The sequence below is a fragment of the Marmota marmota genome, unplaced genomic scaffold (genome assembly GCF_001458135.2).
Source record: "Marmota marmota marmota unplaced genomic scaffold, marMar, whole genome shotgun sequence".
Taxonomy (NCBI): Eukaryota; Metazoa; Chordata; class Mammalia; order Rodentia; family Sciuridae; genus Marmota; species Marmota marmota.
In genome coordinates, this window is record NW_025999905.1 from 7,737,192 (window position 1) to 7,763,854 (window position 26,663).

At 33.4% G+C, this 26,663-nt stretch overlaps 1 protein-coding gene across 6 annotated transcripts in view; it reads right to left on the minus strand.

The window, feature by feature from the left end:
* Agmo (alkylglycerol monooxygenase) overlaps nt 1–26,663 on the minus strand; it is a 336,057-nt gene that overhangs the window by 130,287 nt on the left and 179,107 nt on the right. For 5 of the 6 annotated variants that reach the window (XM_048799642.1, XM_015498116.2, XM_048799643.1 and 2 more), the window contains 2 exons: nt 20,297–20,379; nt 19,650–19,755 (listed from right to left, as the gene is read on the minus strand). In XM_048799642.1, coding sequence (XP_048655599.1) covers nt 19,650–19,755; nt 20,297–20,379 — 189 coding nt within the window. Of the gene's footprint in view, nt 1–13,890; nt 14,231–19,649; nt 19,756–20,296; nt 20,380–26,663 lie in introns of those variants that run through there. The other variant, XM_048799646.1, reaches the window with a different exon arrangement.

Below are 26,663 nucleotides of genomic sequence, written 5' to 3' on the forward strand. Positions count from 1 at the left end.
TAAAATTGCCCTGGGTATTCTGGGTCTTTTTTCTTCCAAATTAATTTTGGAATTTTTTTTTTCAGTTCTGTAAAAAAAGTCATCGGTACTATGATGAGTACTGCATTGACTATATATATTGCTTTTGGTAATATAACCATTTTAAGAATATTAGTTCTGCCTATCTGTGAACATGGGTAGACTTTTCATCTTCTTGTCTTCTTTGGCTTCTTTCTTCAGTGTTCTTTTGCATTGTAGAGGTCTTTTACCTACTTGGTTAGATTTATTCCTTGTTTTCTGTTTGTTTCATTTTGGGTTTTTTTCAGGGTTATCATAAATGGGACTGTTTTCCTGATTTCTTTCTCATCAGACTAATTGGAATGGGAAACTTGTTGATTTTTGTATGTTGATTTTGTAACCTGTTACTTTGGTGAAATTTTTTATTAGCTCTAGTTGTCTTCTAGTGAAGGATTTTGGATCATCTAAGTATAGGATTATATCGTCTGAAACAGTGATAATTTAAATTCTTCCTTTCCTATATTTATTCCTTTTATTTTCTTCTCTTTCCTAATTGCTCTGGCTATGACTTCTAGTATTATATTGGGTACAAATGGTAAGAGTGGACAAAATGTCTTGTTCCAGATTTTATAGAAAATGCTTTCAGTTTTTTCTAATTTACTTGACATAGGCTTTAGATTTGTCATATATAGCTTTTATAATGTTGAAGATAGATCCTTATATTCTTAGTTTGTTCAGTGTTTTTATCAGGAACGGGTGCTGAATTTTATCAGATTTTCTCTGTGTCTATGAGATGTTATGTAATTTTTGTCCTAATTTCTATTTATTGGTGAATTACTTTTATTTATTTGTGTATGGTAACACATCCTTGCACCCTCCCCCCAAAAAACCAACTTGGTCATTATGTGTGATCTTTTTCATATGTTGTTGAATATAATTTTCAAATATTTTATAAAGAATTTTCACATTTAAGTTCATCATAGATATTGGTGTATAGTTTTATTTTTTAACCCCCTTGATATTTCTGTATCTGGGTTTGGTATGTGTGTGATACTGGCTTCTAAAATGAATTTGAAAATGTTCCATCCTTTTCTATTTCATGGAATAATTTGAGAAGCATTGGAATCTGTTCTACTTTAACAGTCTGGTAGAATTCAGCTGAAAATCCATCTGGTCCTGGGGTTTTCCTTATTGGAAGGCTTTTTTAATATTGTTTCTAACGCATCGCTAGTTTTTGGTCTGTTCAGGTCTTCTGTGTTGTCTTTATTCAATTTTGGCAGGTTATTAATATATAGAAATGTATCCATTTCTTTTAAGTTTTCCAGTTTGTTAGGTTATATGTTTTCAAAATAGTCCCTAATGAACCTCTGAATTTCTGTGATGTCTGTAGTTATTTCTCCTTTTTCATCTGTATTTTTATTAATTTTGATCTTCTCTCTTTTTTATTGGTTAGTTGGGATAAGAGTTTATCAATCTTATTTATCTTTTCAAATAATCAATTCTTCATTTCATTGATTCATTGCATTGTCTTTTTAATCTCAATTTTATTGATTTCAGCTCTGCTCTTAGTTTTTTATTTTTATCTACTGGTTTCAGAATTGAGGTTGTCTTGTTTTTCAAGGGACTTTATATGGATCATTTGATTGTTTATTTGGGATCTTTCGAACTTTCTGAAGTAGGCCCTTATAGCTACAAAGTTTCCTCTTAGGTCCACCTTGGTAATGTTCTATATATATTATGACATGTTGTGTCACTATTCTCATTTCAGTCTAAGAGTTTTTTAATTCTCTCCTGATGAGCATTTGAAAATATCTTGTTCAATCTTCATGTGTTTAGTTTTGTACTTTTGTGTGTTAATTTCTAATTTTATTTCTTTATGATTGAATAAGATATAAGAAATTATACTGATTTTTTAAAAATTTGCTAAGAGTTGCTTTGTTGCTTAAAAAGTTTCAATTAGAGGAGATGAAAGTGAATTTAGCTGTTATTGGATGAAATATTCTATAGATGTCTGTTAATCTATTTGGCTTAATACACACACACACACACACACACACACACATATCTGAAGAGTGCTTACTGAACTTATGTATGGATCACCTCCCCAATCTATTGGTGAAAGAGATACGTTGAAATTATCCACTATTGTTATATTGGGGTCTATCTCAGTCTTTAAGTCAACTAGTGTCTGTTTTATGCAATTAGATATACTGACATTTGGAACATAGATATTTACTATTGTTATGTCTTATTGCAGAATTTTTCCTTTTACCACTATGGAATGACCTTTGTCTATTCTGATTAATTTTGGCTTAAAATCTTTTTTGTTGGCTATGAGAGTAGCTAATCTTGCTTGATTTTGGCCTCCATTTTCATGGTTTATCTATTTCCATTCTTTTACTTTCTGCCTGTGGTTGTCATTGATTTTAATGTGAATCTTTTGTAAACAATATATAATTGGCTCTTGTGTTTGCCAAAATTGTCAGTTTGTCTTTTACTTGGAGAGTTGAGATGATTTACATTCAATATTAGCTACTCTTCAAATAAGATTTTTCCATTTGCATGCTACAGAGTTTATTTTTTCTTTTGTGTGTAGTATTTCTTAAGTATTTTTCTGTAGGTTCAGCTTAGTAGTGATGAGAATTTTTTTCTAGTTTCTTTTCATATTGGAAGATGTTTATTTGTCTTTTGAATCTTAAGGATAGCATTGCAGTATATAACAATATAGATTTACAGTTATTTTCTTTCAGAGGTTGGAACACATCATCCCAAGCCCTCCTCGACTTCAAAGTTTGTGCTGCGAATCAGAAGTAATTCTGATTGTCTTGCCTCTGAATGTGACCTGATGTGTTTCTCTTGAGATTTTTAAAATGCTATTCATATTCTGTATATTAGGCATTATAATTATAATGTGTCATGAAGAGGTTCTTTTTTGATCTTGTCTATATGGGGTTATGAATGTTTCCTATATTTAGATGTTCATCTCATTCTCAAGGTTTGGAAATTTTCTGTCGTTTCTCTTAAGAGCTTGTCCATGCCATTAATCTGCATTTCACAACCCTCTTCAATTCCAATAATTCTAAAATTTTGTATCTTAACGTTGTCCCAGAGTTCTTATATATTCTGATTATGCTTACTTATTTTTGTTTCTTTAATACTGTCTGAATGTTCCAGACAGGCAATTTTGTCTTGCAGCCTTAAGATTCTGCCTTCATCATAGTCTACTCTATTATAAAGACTCCTTCCTTCCTTCCTTCCTTCCTTCCTTCCTTCCTTTCTTTCTTTTTCTTTCTTTCTTTCTGTATATATGTATTTTTATTTCCAAGATTTCTCTTTGGTTCTTTTTCAGCATATCTACTTCTTTATTGAATTTCCCCTTGATATTCTGTATTTACTACCTTAATTCATTCAGTTATTTTTCAGTGCTCCCTTGGAATTCATTGATCATTTTTAAATCATTTTTGAGTTGTTTATCTGGTATTTCATCCACTTCAGTATCTTCATTATATTTGCCTCCAGTTGATGGTGAATTAAACTTTAAGAGGCTTTATGTTACCTTGTTTTCTGATATTTCTTGCATTTCTGCATTGGTTTTATGCCTTTATTTGGATGTATTTTTCTTTAACTCCTATATGTGGGCCTTTCCATGGCACAGCCTTCTTTTGCCAAAGTGTTCTGTGATATCAGATTGTAGTAGACCTTTTAATGTATTTCTAAGAGTGTTTTATAGTATAGTTTCCGTGCTAGTTCTTTGGTGATAATTAGTGTATTTTGATGCAGTATATATTGTGTCAGAGCTTGAAATTTCTACTTTCCCTGTAGTTCTGAAAAGAGTAGATGTGTAGATATGGCAATCGTGTGTTATATAGAGCAGGGCATATGTGGTACATGCCTCTGTGGTTGCTTTTCTCCACTTACTAACTCTGTGTACTCAAAAAGTATAAAGGAGTGATCTATATTAAGATCACTTGTATGTGGTATACACAGTCTTTGTGCTAATTCTCCCTGTTTTCTGCTTTAGGAGTGGATGTCCATATGTGTGGCCTGGGGAGCCCTCCCCAGTCATTCCTACTTGCAACCTTGTCATTAGTGGTGTTTTTTTCTCTTCTATCCATTGTATTACAATTTGAATATGATTAATTTGTGTGTACAAAAAGGTGCACTGTCTCTTGGCTGGGTTTTGCATTGTAGTAGTTCTCTATCCTGTAAACTTTTATTGTCCTAGTACAGTTTGAGCACCTCACCAAAAAAGTGGGAAATAATAGCAACAACAGAAGTAAACAATATAGCATCGAAACAAATACTCTGTTGCCTACTATGAAATCTACAACATGAATTACCACAAAAACAGGAATGATGTTGTCAGGAATTGCCAATAGCAAAAACATCTAATAGCTGTAAACTAGATACGGTTTTAATGTATATAGCAGGTGTCAACTATAATATCCACAGCATTAATAGCTTCAAAAACATGAATTTTGGAGGGCAGGAAATACATAAACCAAATAGTTCAAAAATATAGTAAAATGAAGTTCATTAAGAGAAAATAAATGTGATAGGAAGGTAACAGAAACTTTTTAATGTTCCAAATGTGAAGAGAGAAAGCAGAAGAAATGTATAAAGTTAAGATTATAAAGGGGGGGCGGGAAATGAAGGAAACAAACTAAAGAGATAGAAAGGAAAACAAGAAAAAAAGCAGCAAAGGAAAAAAATCTCAAATAAACAAACAAAAAAAAATACTCTTAACCCTCAAAAGGGAAGACAAAGAAAAATAACAATAATAAAAAGTTCTAAAACTGAGGAAAAAATTAATATGGAATTATAAGTGGGGAGTCCCAGGATTTAACTCTAATGAGGCCTTTGAGGTTTTATCAGGTTGTTTCTGCTCAGGAGTTATTAGATCAACACATCCCTTGGGCTGGTCAGATGCTGATCTCTGTTGGAAACGTGAACCTCAGGAGCCTCTTGAGAATTATCCTTATAGAATGAGGGAGCCATTCCTTCAAGGTTCTCTACATTCCACTGCCCAGGAACATAGCCTTCCCAGGCTCAACCCCCAAGGGTAATGACACCACCTCCTCAGTTTCCTGGCTCTCTTTAGCTAGTTGCTTGAGCTGCCAGACTCAAAGGGAAAGTGAGTTCACTCCCCTACATATCTCTGACTAGAATCCTCCTGGATACAATTTTCTCTGTGCCTATTTCAGTCTGTTCTGCTGGACACACCCTATGCCACATGGTAGGTGCTTACTGAGGCAGTGTATCAATATTTGTTACTGTCTCCTGGGTTCCTGCAGCCAGAAGTTGCAGCATGGCCTCCTCAAAATGGTTCCTGGCCTCAACTCTCCATTTGTGAGTTGAGAAACATGGAACACTTTTCAAATACCAGTTCACTGTGTAGCTTCTGCTTCAGCTAACTTCACACTACTTTTCTATTCTACAGGTTTTTCATATCAAATTTGTTCATTATGTTCCTCTTTCTGCTTGAGTTATCCCTCCCCTTTCCAGTGAAATAGCACCACGTCAGCTGTTGCAACTGACTTGGCTTCAGTATACTCTTTTTCAGTCTTTTGTTCAATGCACCAAAATACTGAGTCTGATATTGGATTTCAGTGGAATCTTTCTTTTACTTACTTCACTGAGAAGCAGTCCCATCATTGCTTGAACTACCAGCTAAGAAGCAACTAGAAATGCAACCTTCCTCTAAAATGCCTCATTGAATCTACTGACACCACATATTTTGACTGAATATTGTAATAATGGACATCTGAATATGCATTCATTATAATTTAAAGTCAGTAAATTTTAATCCAGCTTTCTATTTAGGGTTAAAGTTTTGGAAATGTGCTCACCTCAGTTTTTCAAATTTAATATTAATGGAATAAATAAATAAATATTGAAGAGTCTTATTGATATTACTATGAGTTTTGGTTTGTATTCTATATATAAAATGGTTGACAGGTAAATTGCTAACCTAGATTAATATTTTATCAAAAGAGTTGTCCACTCAGGATAATAATATGGAATGATTAATGAGAAGGTGTGATAATTAGATTCTAGATTTGTAGGTCAATTGGCATGTTTCTTAAAGGATGAAATGTATACTAATGATGTGATTTCGACAGAACTCAATTATGTGGCTAAAATTCCTGCCAAAGATTCCCTCCTGGGATGTCCTTTCTGTGGTCAAAACTGAACCAGTTCCCAAGGTTCTTGAGACCAGAAGTGCTATTCTCTAGCTTAGTGGGAACTTGTATAACCATGAGAGAGCATCCTATACCAAACTCCCAGATGACTCAAATCCAAATATCCTCTGATATTGAAAGGAATGTCCAGAACATGACCTCAAAGTGGAGTTATTACACACAACATTACTGAGAGTGAGACACAGAAATTCTCTGTGACTTTTGAGACTGTATACTTGCCTTAACTTTGTGTGTTTGTTTTGACCATATTCATTGAAGTTTTGAAGATGATCACTTAAACATGAAATTTTTAAAAGAAAACAGGATTTGGAGTAAAATATATGAATACTAGAAGTGGCTTGTAAAATGTCACTGAGGTAAATATCCATATAATACAGATCACATTCAATGCCACTTTTACAAGAATTTTATTTTCAGATATGATAATTTGAGAATTAATTATATTTTTTTAAAATTTACCAGTCTTTCTTTTATTTTTACTCATAAAAATAAAAACATTTTAAATTTTGTGGGGTATTTCTATTTGGGAGCATTCAAATTTATTGTTTTCAATTATTGTATTTAAAGGTCTTCCACGTAAAATAGATATGCTTACATTTTAAAAGATAAGAAATTTTAAAAAATTAAGTAGGATCAGTGCTACAGGTATGCCATTTTATTTTTTGTAGAAGTATAGTTTTTCTAAGAATTTACTACGTATAAAGCCAATAAAAAAGTTAATATTTCTCAAGACACTATTAGGAGTCACATTCTGTATATTATAGTCACATTTTTCTATATTAAAGCAATGACTTCTTTTATCTATTTATTTTCTTTATAAACTTAAATTTCCAGATTAGGGATGTCTACAAATGTTTTCAAATGGCAAATTTCTCAGGTACTTTTAGACCATGGTAAAAAGTTTGAATTTTATTCTGAGTGCAATCTAAATCCATTAAACAATTTAAACTAAGTTTAATCATATATGTATATATATGATAATAAGTTGTCAAGAATAGAAGTAAGGTGGATACTACAGTATCTTCTGTTGTTGTCCTGGCAAGATATAATGCTTTAAAGTAGAGCAAGTTATAAAATGTTAAAGTAGGATCATAACATGTGAATTTAATAGGAGATATGTCTTGGAGTAGAAAAAAACAGAAGTTTTGGGGGAATAAGTGAGTGGAACAGAAACATGTTAAAACAGGATGATTCTTAGATCTGTGGCATGAGTAACTGTTGATGATAAATGGTTTTTGAGGCATAAAGTCTTGAGATACAGGATGGTTAGAAGGCTCACTTTTAGATATGCTATTCTGTAATGTGCCTATCCTGTTCAAAAGCAGACCTTACTCAGGTAGGAGAATGTGTGATTCTACCCATGAAGGTGGAGGAGGTCCTATGCAGATAAACATGTGAGAGTCACCGTTCATCCATGGTTTTACAAGTGATAAAAATAAACAAAGGTGGGTAGATGAGAAAGGTTGCTTCAGGCTCAGGCCCCATGGAGTTTTAACATCAATGAACACAAGATTCAGACAGTTCAACTTGTAATGCACACTAGAGCTTGCCTTGTAAATGTATGGGCTTCAGAGCCACACTATGGAGATTTGAATCCTGTTTTACCTACATAAAGTACTGGGGCCTTGGACAAATGACTTCAGTTTCCTCATTAAAAAAAAGCAACTTATAATACATTCTAAGGTTATTATGACTTAAAAACTAAATTAATAAATTAACAAATTAATTGATATTTGCTAACCATGTAGAACATGAACTGCAGTACTTAAAATTACCCATGACATGTATTTGAAATATTTAAATAAATGATAATACATACAAAAACGACCACATTATGCACAAAATTCAATTGAAGCTTACTGAACTGATCGTTTTCATGAGCCATAAAGTCAACTGAAATTCAGTTCTGTCCCTGTCTTGTTGAGCCACATTATACAACTCATTTATTGAAAATCATAAAGTTAAATGTTCAATTTCTTTTTTATGATCACTAATCGTGATTAATTTTATTATATAAAACAATGGATATAAACACACCCAAACTTTGCATAATATACTGTATTTGAATGATTTAAAAATTTTAAAAAATAGTATAAATCTCTTTTTCAAAGACAATTTGAATACTCAGAGAAAGCAACTGGGGGGAAAATCATTTTAATTTCATATTCCACTATGTCCCTTATGAAGAATTATCTCAAACACCACTCCTAATCCAGAGGAGTTAGAAATAAGTATACAAAAACTATAGTAACTGATGTTTTAAAATCTAGCAGTTTTCAGATCAATAAAGATCAATAAAGAAATAAGTATACAAAAACTATAGTAACTGATGTTTTAAAATCTAGCAGATCCCAGATCAATAAAGACTGTATATCCTCATGTACACATCTAAGACAACATGCAAATAAAATTGGCTTATAATACCCACGAAAATTAAAAAAAAAAAAAAAGAAAAATAAACAAAGCATAGATAAGAAATCAAAGTGTAATCCTTCTGCCTTCTTCATCTTAGTGAAGTTTTATAGCTGGAATTCTGATATTTGTGGCTTAAAATAATTCTAGATATCAAGATCCAGACAGTTCTTATGATAATTTGGATATGAGGCATCCCCCAAAGCTTCTTCATTGATTTAGGAATGTCTTGAGGTGAAATGATTTGATCTCAAACCTAATCAGAATATCCGAGTTTGAATGGGCTAACAGGGTGGTAACTGTAGGCAGGTGGGTCATCACTGGAGAATGTAGATAACTGGTATCACACACTGGAAGCAGTCACCTTTCCTATGGCCCCTTCTCTGTTTCCTTTCTACTTTGTGGCCATCCATGAACAAGGCAGCCCTTCTCTGCTACACCCTTTTGCCCTTCCATCACGACGGGCTGCTTCACCTTGGGCCCAAAGCAATGGAGTCAGCCCACAATAGATTAAGTTCATAATAGATTATGATACGATGAGCCCAAATAAACTTTTCCTCTTCTAAGTTGTCCTTGTTAGGTACTTTGGTCACAACAACAAAGACATACTAACACAGAAATTGGTACTGAGAGGTGAGGTTATTGCTGGTACTAACCTGGCCATGTTGTTCAAAAAATTTTGGAGTTGATTTATGGGAAGAGTTTGATAAATTTTGGAAATTGAGGATAGGGAAGTCTTAGAATGTTGTAAGCAGAGCTTACTGGTGATCAGGGTGAGAGCACAGAGGACCAGAATGCCTACAGAAATGTGGACTGTGTTCTTATGTTTTCAGAGACAAATGAGAATTCCGTTGAGAGTTGGACTAGAATTCATTCACACTATATTTTGGCAAAGAATTTAACTACTTTTGTTCACAATCTAACACTCTAATTAAGGTTAAATTTAAAGGTGATGGACTAATTACTCTGGTGGAGGAAATTTCAAGGAAGCACAACATTTGGGAATGGCATGGATATTGTTTTCAGCTTTTAGTCAGATGTACTATAAGAATCAGAAACAGAAAGTGGGATGGAAGATTTTTAAAACTTGCACTTTGACCAGAAAAGTGCATGCAAAACTTGGGCTGATAAAGTGTGTTTGTTGAAGAGATTATAGTTTCTAAGGATATGCTAAGTACTTTGCAGAAAAATAATAGAAAAGGTGGCTTGAGGACATCTCAGAAATTTGGTGTAGCCACTCTGAGGCTACTGCAAACTTAATTCCAGTGAGCTTGACTTCTGCATGATTTAGCAGCAGACCTTAGTATCTATGTAGTGCTGGTTCTAACTAATGTAGAATACTTGAGTTAGGGTTCATGGAAGCTTTCACTGAGATTTCAGGAGAAGACCTGGGAGGCCAGGCAAATTATAACAGGGTTGGTGTCTTTGTGTGTGTCCCTAAGAGGGTGATCCTTGAAGTTGTATAGGAAAAACTGAAGCTGGAATAGAGATTCCGGTAATTAAGAGATTCCAGTAACATGACTGTCTGCCCAGAAATGCCGCTGGCTATAAAGACAGCCAAGCTAAAAGAGAGACCATGTGCTCTACAAATGGCAAGGCCAAGGGGTGGGGCCATTCAAGCCCTTTGGGGACAAGAACTTGCTACCAGGGTTTAAGTCTTGCTTTGGTTCCATCCAATCTTTCTATGACTGTATTCATGCCTTTTGGAAAGGAAATATTTAATATATGGCATTGAATATTAGATATATATATAAGTTGTTTTTTTTTTTTTTTAATTTTTACAGGGGTTCACAGTCAAGAGTTTCCTTTTAGTCTCAGAAGAGACTTTGGACTTGGACTTGGGCAATGCTGAAACTGTTAAGATTATGGGACTCTTGTAAATGAACTAAATGCATTTCGCATTGTTGTACACACATGAGATTTTGGGAGCCAGAGATGAAATGTTAAGATTTGGATATGAGTTGTCCCACAAAAACTCCTGTGTTAATGCGGAGAATTTTAGAGGTGAAATGATTGGATTTTGAGAGCTGTAACCAAAAATGTCCATCCTAGTTTGAATGGACTGACAGGGTGGTAAACATCAGTAAGTGAAATATGGCTGCAGGAAGTGGTAACTGGGGACATAACCTGAAAGGGCTTATCTTTCCTGTGGTACATCTTCTCTTTCTCTCTGCTTCCTGGACATCTATGAACAAGGCAGTGCTTCTCCACCATGTCCTTCTGCCTTTCCACCATGGTGTGCTGCCTTATCTCAAGCCCAGAACAGTGGATTTGGCTCACCATCTTTGAAACTGTGAGCCAAACTACAGTTTTGTTTCCCTGAATTAATTCTTGTTAGGTATTTTTGTCACTGTGATAAAAAGCTGACTAACACAAGGCCCAAGAACATTGATATTAGAAGCAGGTTCCCTGTACAGTGGCCCTCTCCATCATTTTCAAAAACAGGGTAGTGTCTTGACGCTGTGACAACTCTGGTCTTCCAATGATATTTTCATTTATTCTTTTGCATTTGAACTCAGGGTCTCTTAACCACTGAGCCACATCCTCAGCCCCCCACCCCTTTTTAATGTTTTATTTTGAGACAGGGCTTAAGAAGATCTTAGGGCTTCACTAAGTTACTGAGGTGGGTCTCAAACTTGCAGTCCTCCCACCTTAGCCTCCTGAGTCACTGGGATTCCAGGCATGCACTACCATGTCCAGCGCTCGCTCTCTCTCTCTCTCTCTCTCTCTCTCTCTCTTTATGTGTGCATATATATATATATTTTTTCTCAGCACTTAGTATAAAACTCTGAACATCAAATATTAGCTGAAAAAAAACTATGAGGTAATGAATTAAATGTAATATAAATTCATTAAAGAGTACATGAAGAAAAAATGAGAAAGGAAAAACATTTAAATCACAAAACATAAATAGAACCATTAACAAAACGTGGGCCTATGTTCTTATCATCTATTTTGTCTACATTGAATAATTAATTTCTGTATGCCAAATGTATTAAAAATTATGTCTAGAAGAATATAACTACAAAATCAACAAACACAATCCTTCCAAATGAAATAGACATACCACCTTTCACTCCTAGCTCTTTCTCCAAGAGTTTCCCATCCCAGTTCATGGTGATTCCATTGTTTCATTTCCTTTGGCCAAACAAATCCCTTGCGCTCACTCTTGACTCCTCTTTTTTTTCACACTCCTCATTTGACCCATGAGAAAAATTTACCTCCTATACTTTAAAGTCAGCACCTGAATATGATTACTTCCCAAGTTCTCTAAAGTATCATCCTAGGACACCAACTCTGCTCATCTGCCTGCTACCTTATATTCTTGCTTCACTTCTTGCTATGCCCCTTTCATTTGTCCTCAACCCAGCAGTCAATGTGATCTTAAAATATGTTAATTCATATACTTCCTCTGCACAGATTCTTCAGGGTATTCTCATTTCACTTGGAGTAAAAGCCAAGATAAGCACATTAACCCAAAACACCTACGTGTTACTGTCCTGATCTTACTTGCCCTGTTGCTTACTCTAGTTCAACCAAGGATCCCAGGTACTAAATACTTCAGTACGTTTGCACTCAAGCCTCCTTTTACCTGAACTTTCCCAGGAATTAACATGGATTTTTGGTTGGAATAAAGTCTGTACTGAAATGCCACCAGACATCCCTGGGTACTGTTTGGGGTTTTGTTTATTTAATTTTCTAATTTTGCCTCTTATATCCATTTTTCTCTATAGTACTTACCATTACTTAATAAACCATACTTATGTAGGCACATATACATGAATATGTATATAAATATTTTTCTAAGTTATTTTCTACCCTCTCTCATTACCACTGATAGAAACTAGGTGGCTCTGTGATTCCTACCTCTGCTATTTATGACCTGTCACTCTATATAATCCCTTTTTCTTGAATGTAGATGAGACCCATGACTTGCTTCTAGTCACAAGAATAAGGCAAATATTAAGGGCAATATAAGGCAAATATACAGATGTTACCAAGGCCCTAAATCTGTCTATTACAAGATTATCCTGGATGAGCCTGACTTAATCAGGTGAGACTTTTAAAAGAGAGACTGAGTGATCTCTGTAGCAAGAGGTTATTCTTGCCAGCTTGATAAGTAAGCAGTCATGATTAGGAAGGCCATTGGGTGAGGAGCTGCAGGCATGCTTTGGGACCTGAAGGCCGCCTCCAGTCAGAAGCCAGCAGAAAGCTGGGCCCTAACCCATACAGCTAAAAGGAAATGAATTCTGTCAGCAACCTGAACGAGTAGGAGAGTGGATTTTTCCTTAGCTGAGCCACCAGATGAGTGTGCAGTCTTCCCAGTATCTTAAATCTAGCTTCTAGATACCATAAACAGAGTATTGAGGTACACTGACCTCTGATCCACAGAAACTGTTAAATAAATAAAAAATGCGTGTCATTTTTAAGCCGCTAAATTTGTGCTTATTTGCTGTTCAGCAATTTTGAAAATTAATACTAACATCCAAGCTCCACAAAGATAGTACTTCTGTTGTATCTTTGGTGAAACAGGCATTTAATATGTATTGGATAGACTCTTCTGCATGCCACTGAAAACACCAGCAAGTTGGATTTAAGTTGCATGAGCTTTTATTTGTCTTTCCCTGGGACCCACGCTTTGCTCTGTTGTTGCTAGGTTCATCTCACCCCTTGCACAGCCATGGTCAACTTTGCTTCTCAACTTTTCTCTGCATTCTTTCCCTTCCCTTCCACTTGTTCAAATTCTCTCCATCTCTTGGTGCACATTTTCAGATGATACAAGTTGATTTGTCATTTAAGGGTGATATGCTCTCATTTTTCATGACCTATACTAAAAACTGAAAGTCAAATTTTAAAAACAGAGTTCTAAATTTAAAATGATCACATATAATTTTGTAATCCAATTACTTTGACACCAATAAGCAGATATTCTCAGGTTTATCTTTTTATTGCTCAAAATATTATTTCTCAAAATATTATTTTAAATGTGTGTGCAGGTGTACGTACAGTATAAATCAGGAGATATAATTATTACTAATTGTGTTTGGTACTTATATGTCAGATACAATGCTAGATTCTATAGGCCATATCTTCTTCATTCTTTTGAATCTCAAGACAGCCTCTTAGAGTTTATATTTTCCTTTTTTGTGAAGAAATTAAGCTAAGAGAACTAAAGCATGGCTATTTTAGATAACTTTTTAAGGCTACACAACCAATTAAGTTGCAGAACTGAGCCTGACCCAAAGATTTATGTGAGTAAAAACCACTGAGGCCTTCATGACAGATTAAATCATACACTATCTCCTTTATTAAACTCTGTTTAATTGAATTAAAAGTTATATGAAACAAAATGTGCATAAATAACAAAATGTAAGAAAGTATCTTCTCATTTTATATATGCATATAGATTTTCTTATCTTTTGATAGTGGTACATCCTCATAAACCCATCATAAATTGAAAATATAATAAGTCCAAATAGCCTGCTAAATTACCCCAAAAATACTCATCTTTCCTGCACAGTGGAATGATGGTTTTTCAGAATCCTGATAGTGCATCTGATTGGAAGTTGCACCTTGTAGCCAGTGTTCAGCATCCCAAGAGATCATCATGCCACACTCTATTGACCAAAATTCAAAATTTAATGGACAGTTTCTACTGAATGTGTACCACCTTCACACCACTGTAAGGTCTAAAAATCATAAATCAAACCATTGTTAGGTCTGGGACCATCTGTGTATTTATCCAAAATGACTTCTCAACTTGGACCTTATTTCATTTTCTTTATTTTAAAATTCACCAGGTTAAACATTTAGGAAGCCACTGATAAGAAAAGCAAAATAAATCACAAGTCCACAGGTGTATCTTACAGCAAATTACATGTGAGCTTACAAACACAAAATATATGAGTGAGAAATGAGTGAATGAAAGAATGAACAGAGTATTCTTCTGTCAAGTTTCTTATAAAAAAGCAAGCTTTGGAAAGGTATGGAAGGTGGTGATCAAAGTATTTGCTAAAGCAATCAAAGCAAAAAGTCCAAGGCCTGAGATAATCATTGCATACACAGATTGGTGGTTATGTATTCACTCTGTATTACCTTTATAAATAACAAGAGCCCTTTGCCCTTATTCAGTATTCTTGTGGTCATAAGCTAAAAGAAGTAAATCTTTAACATACAAGTCACAGTATCAAATTCAAATAATACCTTGTATTTCTGAACCAGAATTGTCATTACTCAATCGCAATTTTGTAATTTGAGTGAAAAATAATTTAAAGCCAGTTTTCCAGTGTGTGTGTGTGTGTGTGTGTGTATGAAAGAGAGTGAAAGAGAGAAAGAGAGACAGATATTCAAGTTGTAAAATGTAACTAGAAGTGTCTTTTGGTGTAGAAGAACTGTTATGAGCAAACTTATAAAGTTTGACTAACATAATAAAGCACTGTAAGAAAATTTCCAGTCAGCCTTCTAGATAAATAAAGAAGAGTCACAGGGCTGCAAGCTGGTGTTGCCAATATATACAACACTGATTTATAAGAGAAAGGCGATTAATTGCTTCACTGACACGGATTCATGTGATAGCTTCAAAGAAAAATGATGAGAACATTATGTCCTTATAGTCTAATGACTCTAGTCAGTCAGTCCTAATTCATATTGAATGGAGTCACTGAGGCCATTTATTAAGTTTCTATACTCCTTATATGGGGTAAAGAACAGTTTTATTAAAACTATGATGAATGACAAAGATTTACATATAGTTCTAATAGATAAAAATGTGAAAAAAATGCAATTTTGAAATGTACAATTAAAAATATAAGAACTGAGACTGACAGTAATTTTTAATGCATTGAACTTTAAAAGGAAGCAAAAAAAGAAAAGGCTACTTCACAGGTAAAAATACCCATGGGAACATACTTGCCCAGTTTTTATTCTGGCACATATGTATTAAATTCTGATCACAGAAGACTTGTTCAGGTTTAACCATTTGGAATTCAATGGCTTAGTTTTAATAATTGTCTTAATGTAACCAATGATAACAACCAAATTTTATTGAATGCTTCCTATGTCCTTTGAGGCATTTAATTTTCCACACAGCTGTATGTGTTAGTCCATTTTCAATTACTCTAAGGAAATACCTGAGGCTGGGTACTTAGGAAAGAGCTTTATTTAGCTACAGTTTTGGAGATTGTACAGCATGGGTCAGCTCAACTCTGGCAAGAACCTCATGGCAAATAACATCACAAATGACAGAAGCATGTACAAGAGGGAGAGATGATATCATCAGACAGTCAACCAAAGAGACTAGGGAGTGGTCAGGCTTATTCTTTAATGATGACCCTCTCACAAAAACTGACTCAGAGGTTCCATGAGAACAACATTAATCTCTCCAAGGGCACACCCACTTGACCTCCCATTAGGCTCCATCTATTAAAGGCCCACCACCTCCCAACATTGCCACACTGAGAAGCAAGCTTCAGAACCAATGCCTGACTAAATGCAAAAACTACATACAAACTACAGAGCCATGTGATGTCAATGTTATTATGCATATTTAATAAAAAGTTTTAATGTCAAATTGCAGGCAATGTCTACTTTTGAAGAACTAGTTATGTGCATGCCAAGATGTACAGAAAAATTCTGGAAAGAGGAGGTAAGCACCCAGAGAACATGTGTCATGGTTTCCTCCCTTCTTTGAATAATAAACCAAAGATAATTCAGAGGTAAATTATTCAAACCACTTGTTTTTCAAAAGTACCTTTGCAATTAAATTTAAAAGCCATTTATTACAGTTTTTTCCATTTTCCAAGCTCTTACTGCTATATTGCATCTGTCTTTCTCATCTGGAACCTTTAGGGAAGTTGAGTACTGCTATCATTACATAGAAGAAAATGTTCCTGGATGATTAAGAAATATGGTGTCAGGCTCCTAAGTCTGTATCCTGGGTTGTTCCCTTACTAGCTATGTGTATACAAACAAATTATATGCATGTGTGTGTGTGTGTGTGTGTGTGTGTATATATATATATATACATACATACATGAATTTGGATTTTGTATGAGGATTAAATGAAAAATTACAAGTAAAACATTTGGAACACAATAAGGGCTCAAAGGATTCAAAGGATGTTATCTCTTAGTAAACCTGTTTTATAGATGAATAACCTAGTCACAAAGTCCAATGTCATAGAATGAGTTTCAGACTAAAAACTAGATTTTTTGTTCAACATTGTTACTTTTTCCCACTTCTCATACTAGCTGACCCTAAATATGATTAGTGTTTCTTGAAACAAACCAAGCAATTATTTTGAGGATCTTCATGTTAATATAAAATAATAATACCAACATCAAAAATAATAATAGCACCTAATATCACTTATTATGTGTTAATTGCTGTGCCAAATTTCTTACACATATTATCTCATTTACTTCCCAAACCTTATTAGATAGATGTTATTACTCCCACCTTTTACAGATGAGGAAGCTAAAGCCAATTATTTAAGTGGTCAAGTGGTTTCCCAAGGACCCACACCAAGTAAGTTCTCAGAGTGGAATCAAATTCAAGCAGCATGGCTTCAAAGCTCATGTTTTACTCATTCACTTTCACCTGTTACTAAATTAGGAAATTAACAGCATATCAACTCAAAAGCTGCATATACTATATTGCTCTCTACCACTCCATCATTAAAGAATTCCAAATGCAATAAAGTTTTGTAAATATATACTCCTATTTGATTAAAACCAGGGCTAATTTAAAGAACCCAGATACTTTATTTGCTTCTGGAGCATGCAAAATTAACTATTACCATATACCCAACAGTGGGGTTCATTAAATGGAATTAATTGCTTTCATGCCCATAATTAGAATATGCCTCTTATTTAAAGTTTGACAATCTATTTTGTTTGATTATAAGTCTTATTTTGGTATGTAAACTTCTGAATTTTCCTAAACATGTATAATTTATGCTTCTGAATTTTTCTTCTAGTTTATAATCTCAAGAAACAACATAGGTATGATATTATGTAAACTTTAATGTCTATTTTAATGCAAATTATATTACCTTAGATTATATCCAAAATCCTGTTACTAAGAATTTGCCTCATTATCTAAACATCATTTTTTTTAAAGTGAAATATATTCCCATGCTTCATAAACTTTGTTTCCAAAGAATACTAATTTGAAGAACTGTTCTTCAATTTCTTTCTTATAGCTCATAATTATCATTCCCTTCATACAGAAAACCGTTAGGTACATTTTTATCTTCCTAGATATATTAATACACATACAATAAAATACATTTATATATGTATATACAGAAGTTTCTCAACCTGTTTTTATATTTGTATACATTGTATGGTAGAATACATCATATGTGATTCAGTATCATGTATTATTTCATACATAATATATCATATATTATTGCAATTACTCTTGATTTGTACTAAAGAGTTCTTTATCTTTATTTTCTAGACATTTTTTTAAATAATTAGATTTTTTCCAGTCTAATACCACTACAAATGATTTCCCAATGAATAATCTTTCTATGCATCAATGTACATGTGTGAATGTACTATTTCTGGAGTATAAATTACTAGAAGTAGAATGCCAAGTCCAAGGGTATTTGTATCTGCAATTTTGATAGATATTTTCAAATTTCTTGTAAATGAGTTTTCCGATTTATAATTATTTCTATGTCAGTTTTTACTTTGAAGTAGGGTGATATGTTGTTAACATTTTTTTTCCTTAAATAAACTTTCATGTTGCACATTCTAGTGATACTGGCAGGTTGCTCCACACCAAAATTAACAATATAATTCTAGATTTTGAAAACACACTATTAAAATACAAATGATAAGAAAAAATTTTAACAGTTGCCTAAGATCTGAAATTCCAATGTAGTTTTGGAGAAATAAGTTTTATTCATAATATATTATATTTATATAAATTTAGTTGTAGGAAAATCTCATTTGACCTCTATTAATTTATTTATATCTTTTCATTTTAAATCATCATAATATAGGGATACAGCCACATTAATATTTATAGCAGCACAACTAATAATAACGAAGCTATAGAACCAGTCTAGATGCCCTTCAACAGATAAATAGACAAAGAAAATGTAATAAATTAGATAATGGAGTATCATTCAGCTATAAAGAACAACAAAATATTGGCATTAGTTGGAAAATGTATGGAACTAAAAATTATTATGCTAAATGAAATAAGTCAGATCCAGAAGGTCAAAGGTTGAATTTGTTTTCTGGTATGCAGAAGCAAGTCCACAATGAAGAAAAGAACAGAAAAGTTTTGAGTGATTTCATCAAAATAGAAGATCAGTGGAGTAGAGTAAGGGGGTTGAGGGGAGTGGAGAAGGATGGGAAAGGGAAAATGTGGAATGAATCTGACCCAACTTTCCTATGCAGATATATGAATATACTACAATGAATCTCACCACTATGAATATCTGTTAGGCATTAATTTTAAAAAACTGTAAATAAATAGCAGAAAGTTCAGTAGAGTACAGGTAAGTGAATAGGAAGGAAGAAAGAGGAAAGGAAAAAGCAAGTACTGGGGACTGAATAGAGCAAATTATATTTCATGTTTTTACAGTTATGTCAAAATGACTCCTAATGTTATGTATAACTAAAATGAACCAATTAAAAATTTAATAAATTAAAGTTTTAAAAAATTCTCAAATAGTAGAATCCTTGACAAAAATTTCTTATAAAATCACTTTTACCACTTCCTTACAACATGCCATATGTCTTGACATTTCTTTATAAAAATTATGCAACAAAATTTTTCCAAAAACTATATAAGCTTAACAATATTGATGCAAATTTAGGGACTAGAAAACTGTGGCTCAGCAATATTAGCTAGCCCAAAGTAACACAACTAACAAGTACTGCTACTTAAGTAAACAGACACAAATTCTCACAAGTACTTCTCACAAATTAAGTAGAGAGGAGACATCATATAATGAATGAATTAAACATGCAATCCATGTATAATCCATGCTATAGCTGCCTATGGTGAATGGCTTACCTCAAAAACAAATGATAAGGCGGGGACAAGAGGCTTAATGTGACCGAATCTGTACAGCATCAGGATCACCAAGCAACGGAGAGTTTCCATAATAGCTGCCTTAGGTCTGAAATGACATATCAATAACTTTCATTAGCTTTAGCTAAGCTCTTCATATGTATATATTATAATTAATATATAGATTGCATTTTCTTATGATTTTCAATAAATATGTAGTATTTTAACATATTTGAGATGTCCCTCTGAAGTTTTTTTTAAAAAATAGGCATTAAAGTAAAAAAGAAAATTTATTTTTTTAAGAAAAATCTCTTCTTTATCAAATTTTGGCTTAGTTAAAGCATTGATGGGTTAGGAAGAAGCTTATTTTCAGCTAAAATTAAAATATTAGACAATTGAATTGTAGAGCATAATGTAAATGAGTCCCCTCACGGATCCAGTGTCTTTTACTTTACATTAAAAAAAAAAGGTTTCTTAGGAGAACTGACATATCTATCTATTCTAAAATAATGAAGGGTAGTTATCAAGGTTTCATGTTTATTTTAAAACTATATTAAAAAGTTACATAACATACTATTATTTTCATGGCTTTATGGAAAATTCTTAATTTTAGTAAAAGAGAAAAATAATGAAAACATTTCAGTTCTTACCTTTGATCCAGAAGAAATCCAATGGAGGTCAAGGTCAGGATGATGAAGAGAACCCTCAGAAGGAGAGTTACCTGTGATAATGCCTGTAAACAAACACAGATATCAGTGGATCCTTCAGAAGAATTATTAGAGGAAACACTAGGAGTTAAAACTTACAAGAAAAAAGCCCCAACTGTATTTTCTGTTATGCCATTTGTCACTTATTCTCTTCATGTAGGTTGACTAATAGAAGATATTTTGCTTTTCCTAATGTCACTTAGTTACCCTGTTGAATGTTTGGAGAATGAATCAGATAATTTCATAATGATATCTGTTTAATGTGTTCTTTCTACAAGTTCCCCTTTGAAGTTTTAATTTTTATATTATTTGAAATGTGTTAAACCCATGTGTCAAGAATTATCATTCACATTATTACAAATAAATGCTACATGCCAATAGCACCTCATTTTTTTTTTCTGGTACCATGGATTGAACACAGGTGTATTAACCACTAAGCTACATCTCCTGCCTTTTTATTTTGAGCAGGGTCTTACTAAGTTGCTTAGGGCCTTGCTAATTTTCTGAGGCTTTTGAACTTGGGATCCTCCTGCTTCAGCCTCCAGAGCTGCTGGGTTTGCAGGCATGCTCCACTGTATCAAGCTCCAATAGCAATTTTTAATGTCACAAATTATTTGTGTTTTTTACATCCAAAGCTGTCTAATTCAGAAAATATTTAAAGGAGAATGCCCTTATGCATGAGAAGACATATTTGAAAGAGATTATATACATACAATCACTCATCTCTAATGAAATCTAAATATTTATATGTGCATATCAAAAGTTGCCTTATAAGTAATTGTCACAAAATATTGTACTATCAGACTTATAAACTATTGTGTATTTTGTTTACATGTCAAAATCTAACAATAGTGAATATTGGACATCTGCTGTATTGCAGCTTCCTATACTGTGTTTCTTATACTTTAATCCTTTTTATGTACCCAACAATAATTCAGAGTAGGTGTCTTCATATTTGCTTTATATATATATATTAAAACCTTGGAAATCAAAGGATTATGTAACTTTTCTATTATGACACAGAAAATAAGCTGTGCTTCTAAAATTCAAAATAGATCTGCTTGACCCTAAAGTATAACAACAATAGAATACAAATGAGTAAGAGACTTAAAGGGGTTGGTGGCAGAAATATTGTTATAGTTTAGATGTGAGGTGTCCCCCAAAAGCTCATATGTGAGGCAATGCAAGAAAGTTCAGAGGATAAATTATTGGGTTGGGAGAGATTTAATTCAACCAGTAAATTAAAATCCCATAATGAGATTAATTGAGTGAAAACTGAAGGTCTGTAAGGATGTGGCTGGAAGAGGTGGGTACAAGGGGGCATGCCATTGGGGTACATATTTTATATCTGTCTAATGGAATCTCTCTGCTTCCTGATCATTATGTGAGCTGCTTCCCTCTATCACACTCTTCCACCATGATGTTGAGTCTCACCTTGAGCCCTAAAGAATGGAACCAACTGTCTATGGATCAAGACCTCTGAAACCATGAGCCCCCAAATAAACTTTGTCCTCAAATGTTGTTCTTGTCAGTTCTTTTAGTCACAGCAGCAGAAAAGCTGACTAAAACAGATATAAGTTAATGTTACATAGCCAATCTGTAGGGCTGGGTGAATACTGCTTCAGGTGAAAAGGGAATAAGTAAACTCATAGGTCCAGAAAGATTTCCCTAATCAGCAAATGTGCTTGAATTTCACTTTATGATAATATTAGAGATGTGATAGAAAAGATTGGTAAAATAGGTATCTAAATATTTTTCAAAAACTTTTTCTCTTTTTCCCCCTAAAATAACTTTAATTTTAAATCATTAATAGCAAGTATCCCTACCTACAATTACAAATGTCCAGAATCATAAACAATATAATTATAATTATAAATAATTATAAACAATAAGCAAAAGCTGCTTGCAATTCCTAGTCACATGTAGTAATCTGGCTCCTTATTATCACAAACCAACCCTGTTTCTCATGGCTAATTTCCTGGGATGACAGCCAGAATTGTAAAGGGATTTTTACATCCTCCAAAGCAATAGTTCAGTAGAAGAATATTGCTGAGTGGTCAAAAATCTAAATAAAAAGTGTCAGAACTTTGAGGGATATGGGTTATAGTAGGTGTCTGATACAGGGTGGGAAGCTCAATGGAAGTCAGAATGTCTAGGAGGAAGGCAGGAGAGACATATTTTTAGGTATGTGAAAGCCAGCAATAGCTGCTTTGGGACAGTAAAGCACAAATGAGCAGAAAAATATTTTCTCAGTGGTAGAAGTAACCAAGGTGTGCTGCAGTACACTAATGTTCAGTTAAGGGAAACATTTTGTCTTTAAAGAAAAACACTTCTTTCATCATATTGCTTCATTTTTATTTATAAGAGAAAAATCCATATGGAAGAGAAATGGTTTGTGCCAGAAAACTATGGTATGATTGCAAATGCTTTATAAAAACATACGAATTTTGAGGGGTTGCACAAACCTATAGGCCCTGTAACCACAGGCAAATTATTTGACATTTCTAGGACTTGGATACACATGAGGTACATTTGAAATAAAATATGACTTTGGGAAGGACTGAAATAAAACATTGAGAAGAGTGCTTGGTACAATGAAAAAAGTCAATTAATGGTCATGATTACTATCATTGTTACTATGTTCAGGTGCTTAGGCTAATCTTAATTAATAACAATAAAATGGAAATGAGATACTTCAATAAAATGTTTTTACCTCTTCCAAGTATCAAAGGAAACTCACAGAGCAGAATAAAATAGATCTTTTGTTTTGGTTAGGAAATTTATGATCCATAGGCAAAAGAATGAACTTCTCTTTCTTAAATTGCTTCCTGACTACTGGGATCAGAGAGGAAACCAACTTAATGCAGAAGCTAGCTGCCTCATCCTGGGCTTGGCTAATATGCGTCTGAAACTTGGCATGTCTAAAACGCAGCATTTGTTTTCCTCCTCTATACTACAGGTTCCCCATTCCCCTCTTCTTAGGAAATGTCAACACCAGGTTTTCAACTACTCAAGACAAAAATCTGTGACTCCTCCTTGACACACACTCTCTCTCTTTCTATTTACCCCTGTCTATTTTTAACATATCAGAGATATATGTTGGTAGTTATTGAGTATATCTCAGTCAAAGGCAATTGGCATAAACAGCATAACTAATCCTCTGTTATCCCAGTATGATCTCCACCACAATTGTTGAAATATACTCCTAACTGGTTTTACCACTTGTGAAACTGTCTGTCCACCTATCCTTCCCAACCCCAGGGTGCCGAATTATACTTTCAAAGTGTAAGTCAGATCATATCATTTATGTTCTAATTTCTCTAGGGACTACAAATATCAGTCAGAATGAAGTTCAAAGCCATTATTATGGCCTATACATACTCTCTTTTATGCTTAAGCAATATCAGACATTATGGTGCTCCTCAAACATGATAAGCATCCTCCCCACTCAAATCTATCTTACCTACTCTTCCTTCGGTTGGGAATGACTTTCCAAAAGAATCCTTATGGTTCATTTCATTCAAGTATGTATACAAAAGAATCCTAATGGTTCATTTCATTCAAGTATGTATACAAATGCATGCCCTTTTCCACCTTAAATAAACTAGTACTTCTTCATAGTTTCTATAAGCACCATGCTTTTTTTTTTTTTTTGTCCTCCATATGAATTATCACTTCTACACACATTGTTCGTGCATTCTCTACTTGTTGGCCATAGAGATGAAAACTCCATGAAAGCCTTTATTTCTCTTTCTCTTTTCACAGTGGTGGGGATCTAACCCAGGACCTTGCACGTGCTAGGCAAACATTCTACTGCTGAGCTACACCCCCAGCCCAGGTTTGATCTCTATTCGCTGTTGTATGCCAACTGCCTGGAACATTGCCTGACACATAGTACCTAATATATGTTTGTTCAAAGACTGAGTAAATAATTTGTATTTTAATAATAATAATTTCATTAAAAGTGGAATTCATCAATAATTTTATATTATATTTACTCATAAAATTAATATTTTGAATCATTAAGTTTTAAAACAAATTAATCACCAATTTATCATTAACATATTAAATGATCTTATATGTTAAATATTTAATGTTAAATAACTTAACTTTTATTCATTCAATCCCACAAAGAACAAAATTGAAAAAATAGTGTTTGAAAGAATGGAAAGAGGGAACAGAACACATGTGCTTCCTTCAGAGAGTCCATTTTCATATTAAACTCAGAGCATGTTCAAACAGCATGCTTTGACTGATTAATAAAGATTAGTTGATTATGTATTTTATATGTATATGTGATATATATGCATAAAATATATTCAAAGAACATTTATTGAACATGTGTTGGGTTCTATGGTAAATATGAGTTTAAGAGACTGAGCAAGAAGAACAAAATCCTTGCCCTTGAACCCAATATCACCTCATTCCTCTACATAGAATCACAGGTCAGCTACAAAAGAGCAAAAAGTGGAAAAAATAGAACTTATTATCCTTGGCCACTGTAAATATTTATTCTTATGCATTCAAAGAGTTTGTTCAATCAGATATAGCTTATGAGTTTTTCATAAAAAGAAAAAAATTTATTTTTTATTGGGTTGACCATGATTTCACATCATCCGTTGCTTATTTTTCATATCAAATATGTCTGTCCTAAAGTGCTAAAATGGAATGATTCTACATTGAACTCAGTATATTATTAGGCCTTATCATAAAAAGCATGATAAATGATATAACCATAAAAATTTATTGTTCAATATTTCCATGTTACCTTTCATTAAATAATAAATTTAAAAATTATTTTTAAAACTTTATGGTGAATGGAATTATGTTTTCCCCTTTAAGATACCAAGCATTTTCAGTTACCCTTTCTTCAATGATTTTTCCAGTGAGAGAATGTAGTCATAAATATGCCAAAAAATACTACCTACCTACCCTTTCTTCAAATAGATGTAAAAACATACACAGGGACTTCAGAAATACATGAATGATGATGCAATGTTGCTTAAACAATTCATGAACATATAAGAATCCTTCTTTCACCCACAGACAAAGTGAATAAAGCCCAGTGGTTCTTGAAGAGGGCTATCATCCTCTTACTTTTCCATGGAAAAGAGCTGGTGGTTAACATAATTACCTTTCTTATTTCTCCATCCAACATATCATACAAAGAGAACTACCAGCCCCATATACTAAGTCCGAAAATAATAGAATGCTTCTATATAAAAAGTTTTTTTAAATATGCATTATCAATGATAATTTGATAATATTTTCCATGACTTAATTCTAAAGATTTAGAAATAAAACATATGAATTTGGTTATTATTTTAAAAAGGTGGTGCATTTTTAGAAGTTTCTCTAAGAGGTGTCTAACAAGACCTATTGGAGTCATTATTTTGATTCAAAAGCCCATCTTCCAAAACATATGCAAAATGGGATTAATACTGATGAACATGTAATCCTCTGAAAACTCTTACTTGAAGACAGCTGACTGGATTTGCTGGCACACCCAAAGGACTGCCCTCCTCATACCTATTGTCTGAGGGCTCCACCTTCCAGATACCTTTAGATTCTGAATTTGTCATGTTGAATCTTTAGGTTTATGTATGCTTCCCAGTACTGCATCACAAGCCCTGGCAGCAGAACACAATATAATGAAACTTATAATTCTATGTGGGTCTTAAGAATCCATCTTAAAATAATATCTTGCTTTTTTAAAGAATTTGTGAAATTGTCTGTTCCTTTTTTCTTTTCGACTAAATTTTCAGAATTCTTTAGTTACTGAGGCATACTAAAAGGAATATGACTGAAATAAAAATTTTCCAGAAAAGCAAAATTAATACATGTATTAAGGCTGAAAATATATTGTTTAAACAGGATATTAGTATGCACCTCACAAACATTGAATTGATAGTGTCTACAAAAATTTGTAAGAAATAAAAGCTAAAAATTGCATTTTAAAAACTTTAATACAGAAAGATTAGATATATTACAGTTATATTTTAAAGTATTACTCCACTCCATTAAAATATGGGTGTACATCCAACAATATGTAGAAATAGAGGTTAGATTTTCCCCTATGTTCTTAAAAAATACTACAATATCTGAAGCAATTATTTTCAAACACTGGACACCAGGCAGCAACAGACAGTGATGTCAGAGAATGATCCTTTTTGTCTGAGCTTATGACTTTAAGACTTTTTAGGTCATAGCCCAGAGGAAACTCAGAGAAGCCTGATGAACTCCTTGAATTGAACAGATGCAGCTGGGACTGAAAGAAACCAAGAAAATATTGTTTGGAAGACAGAGTACC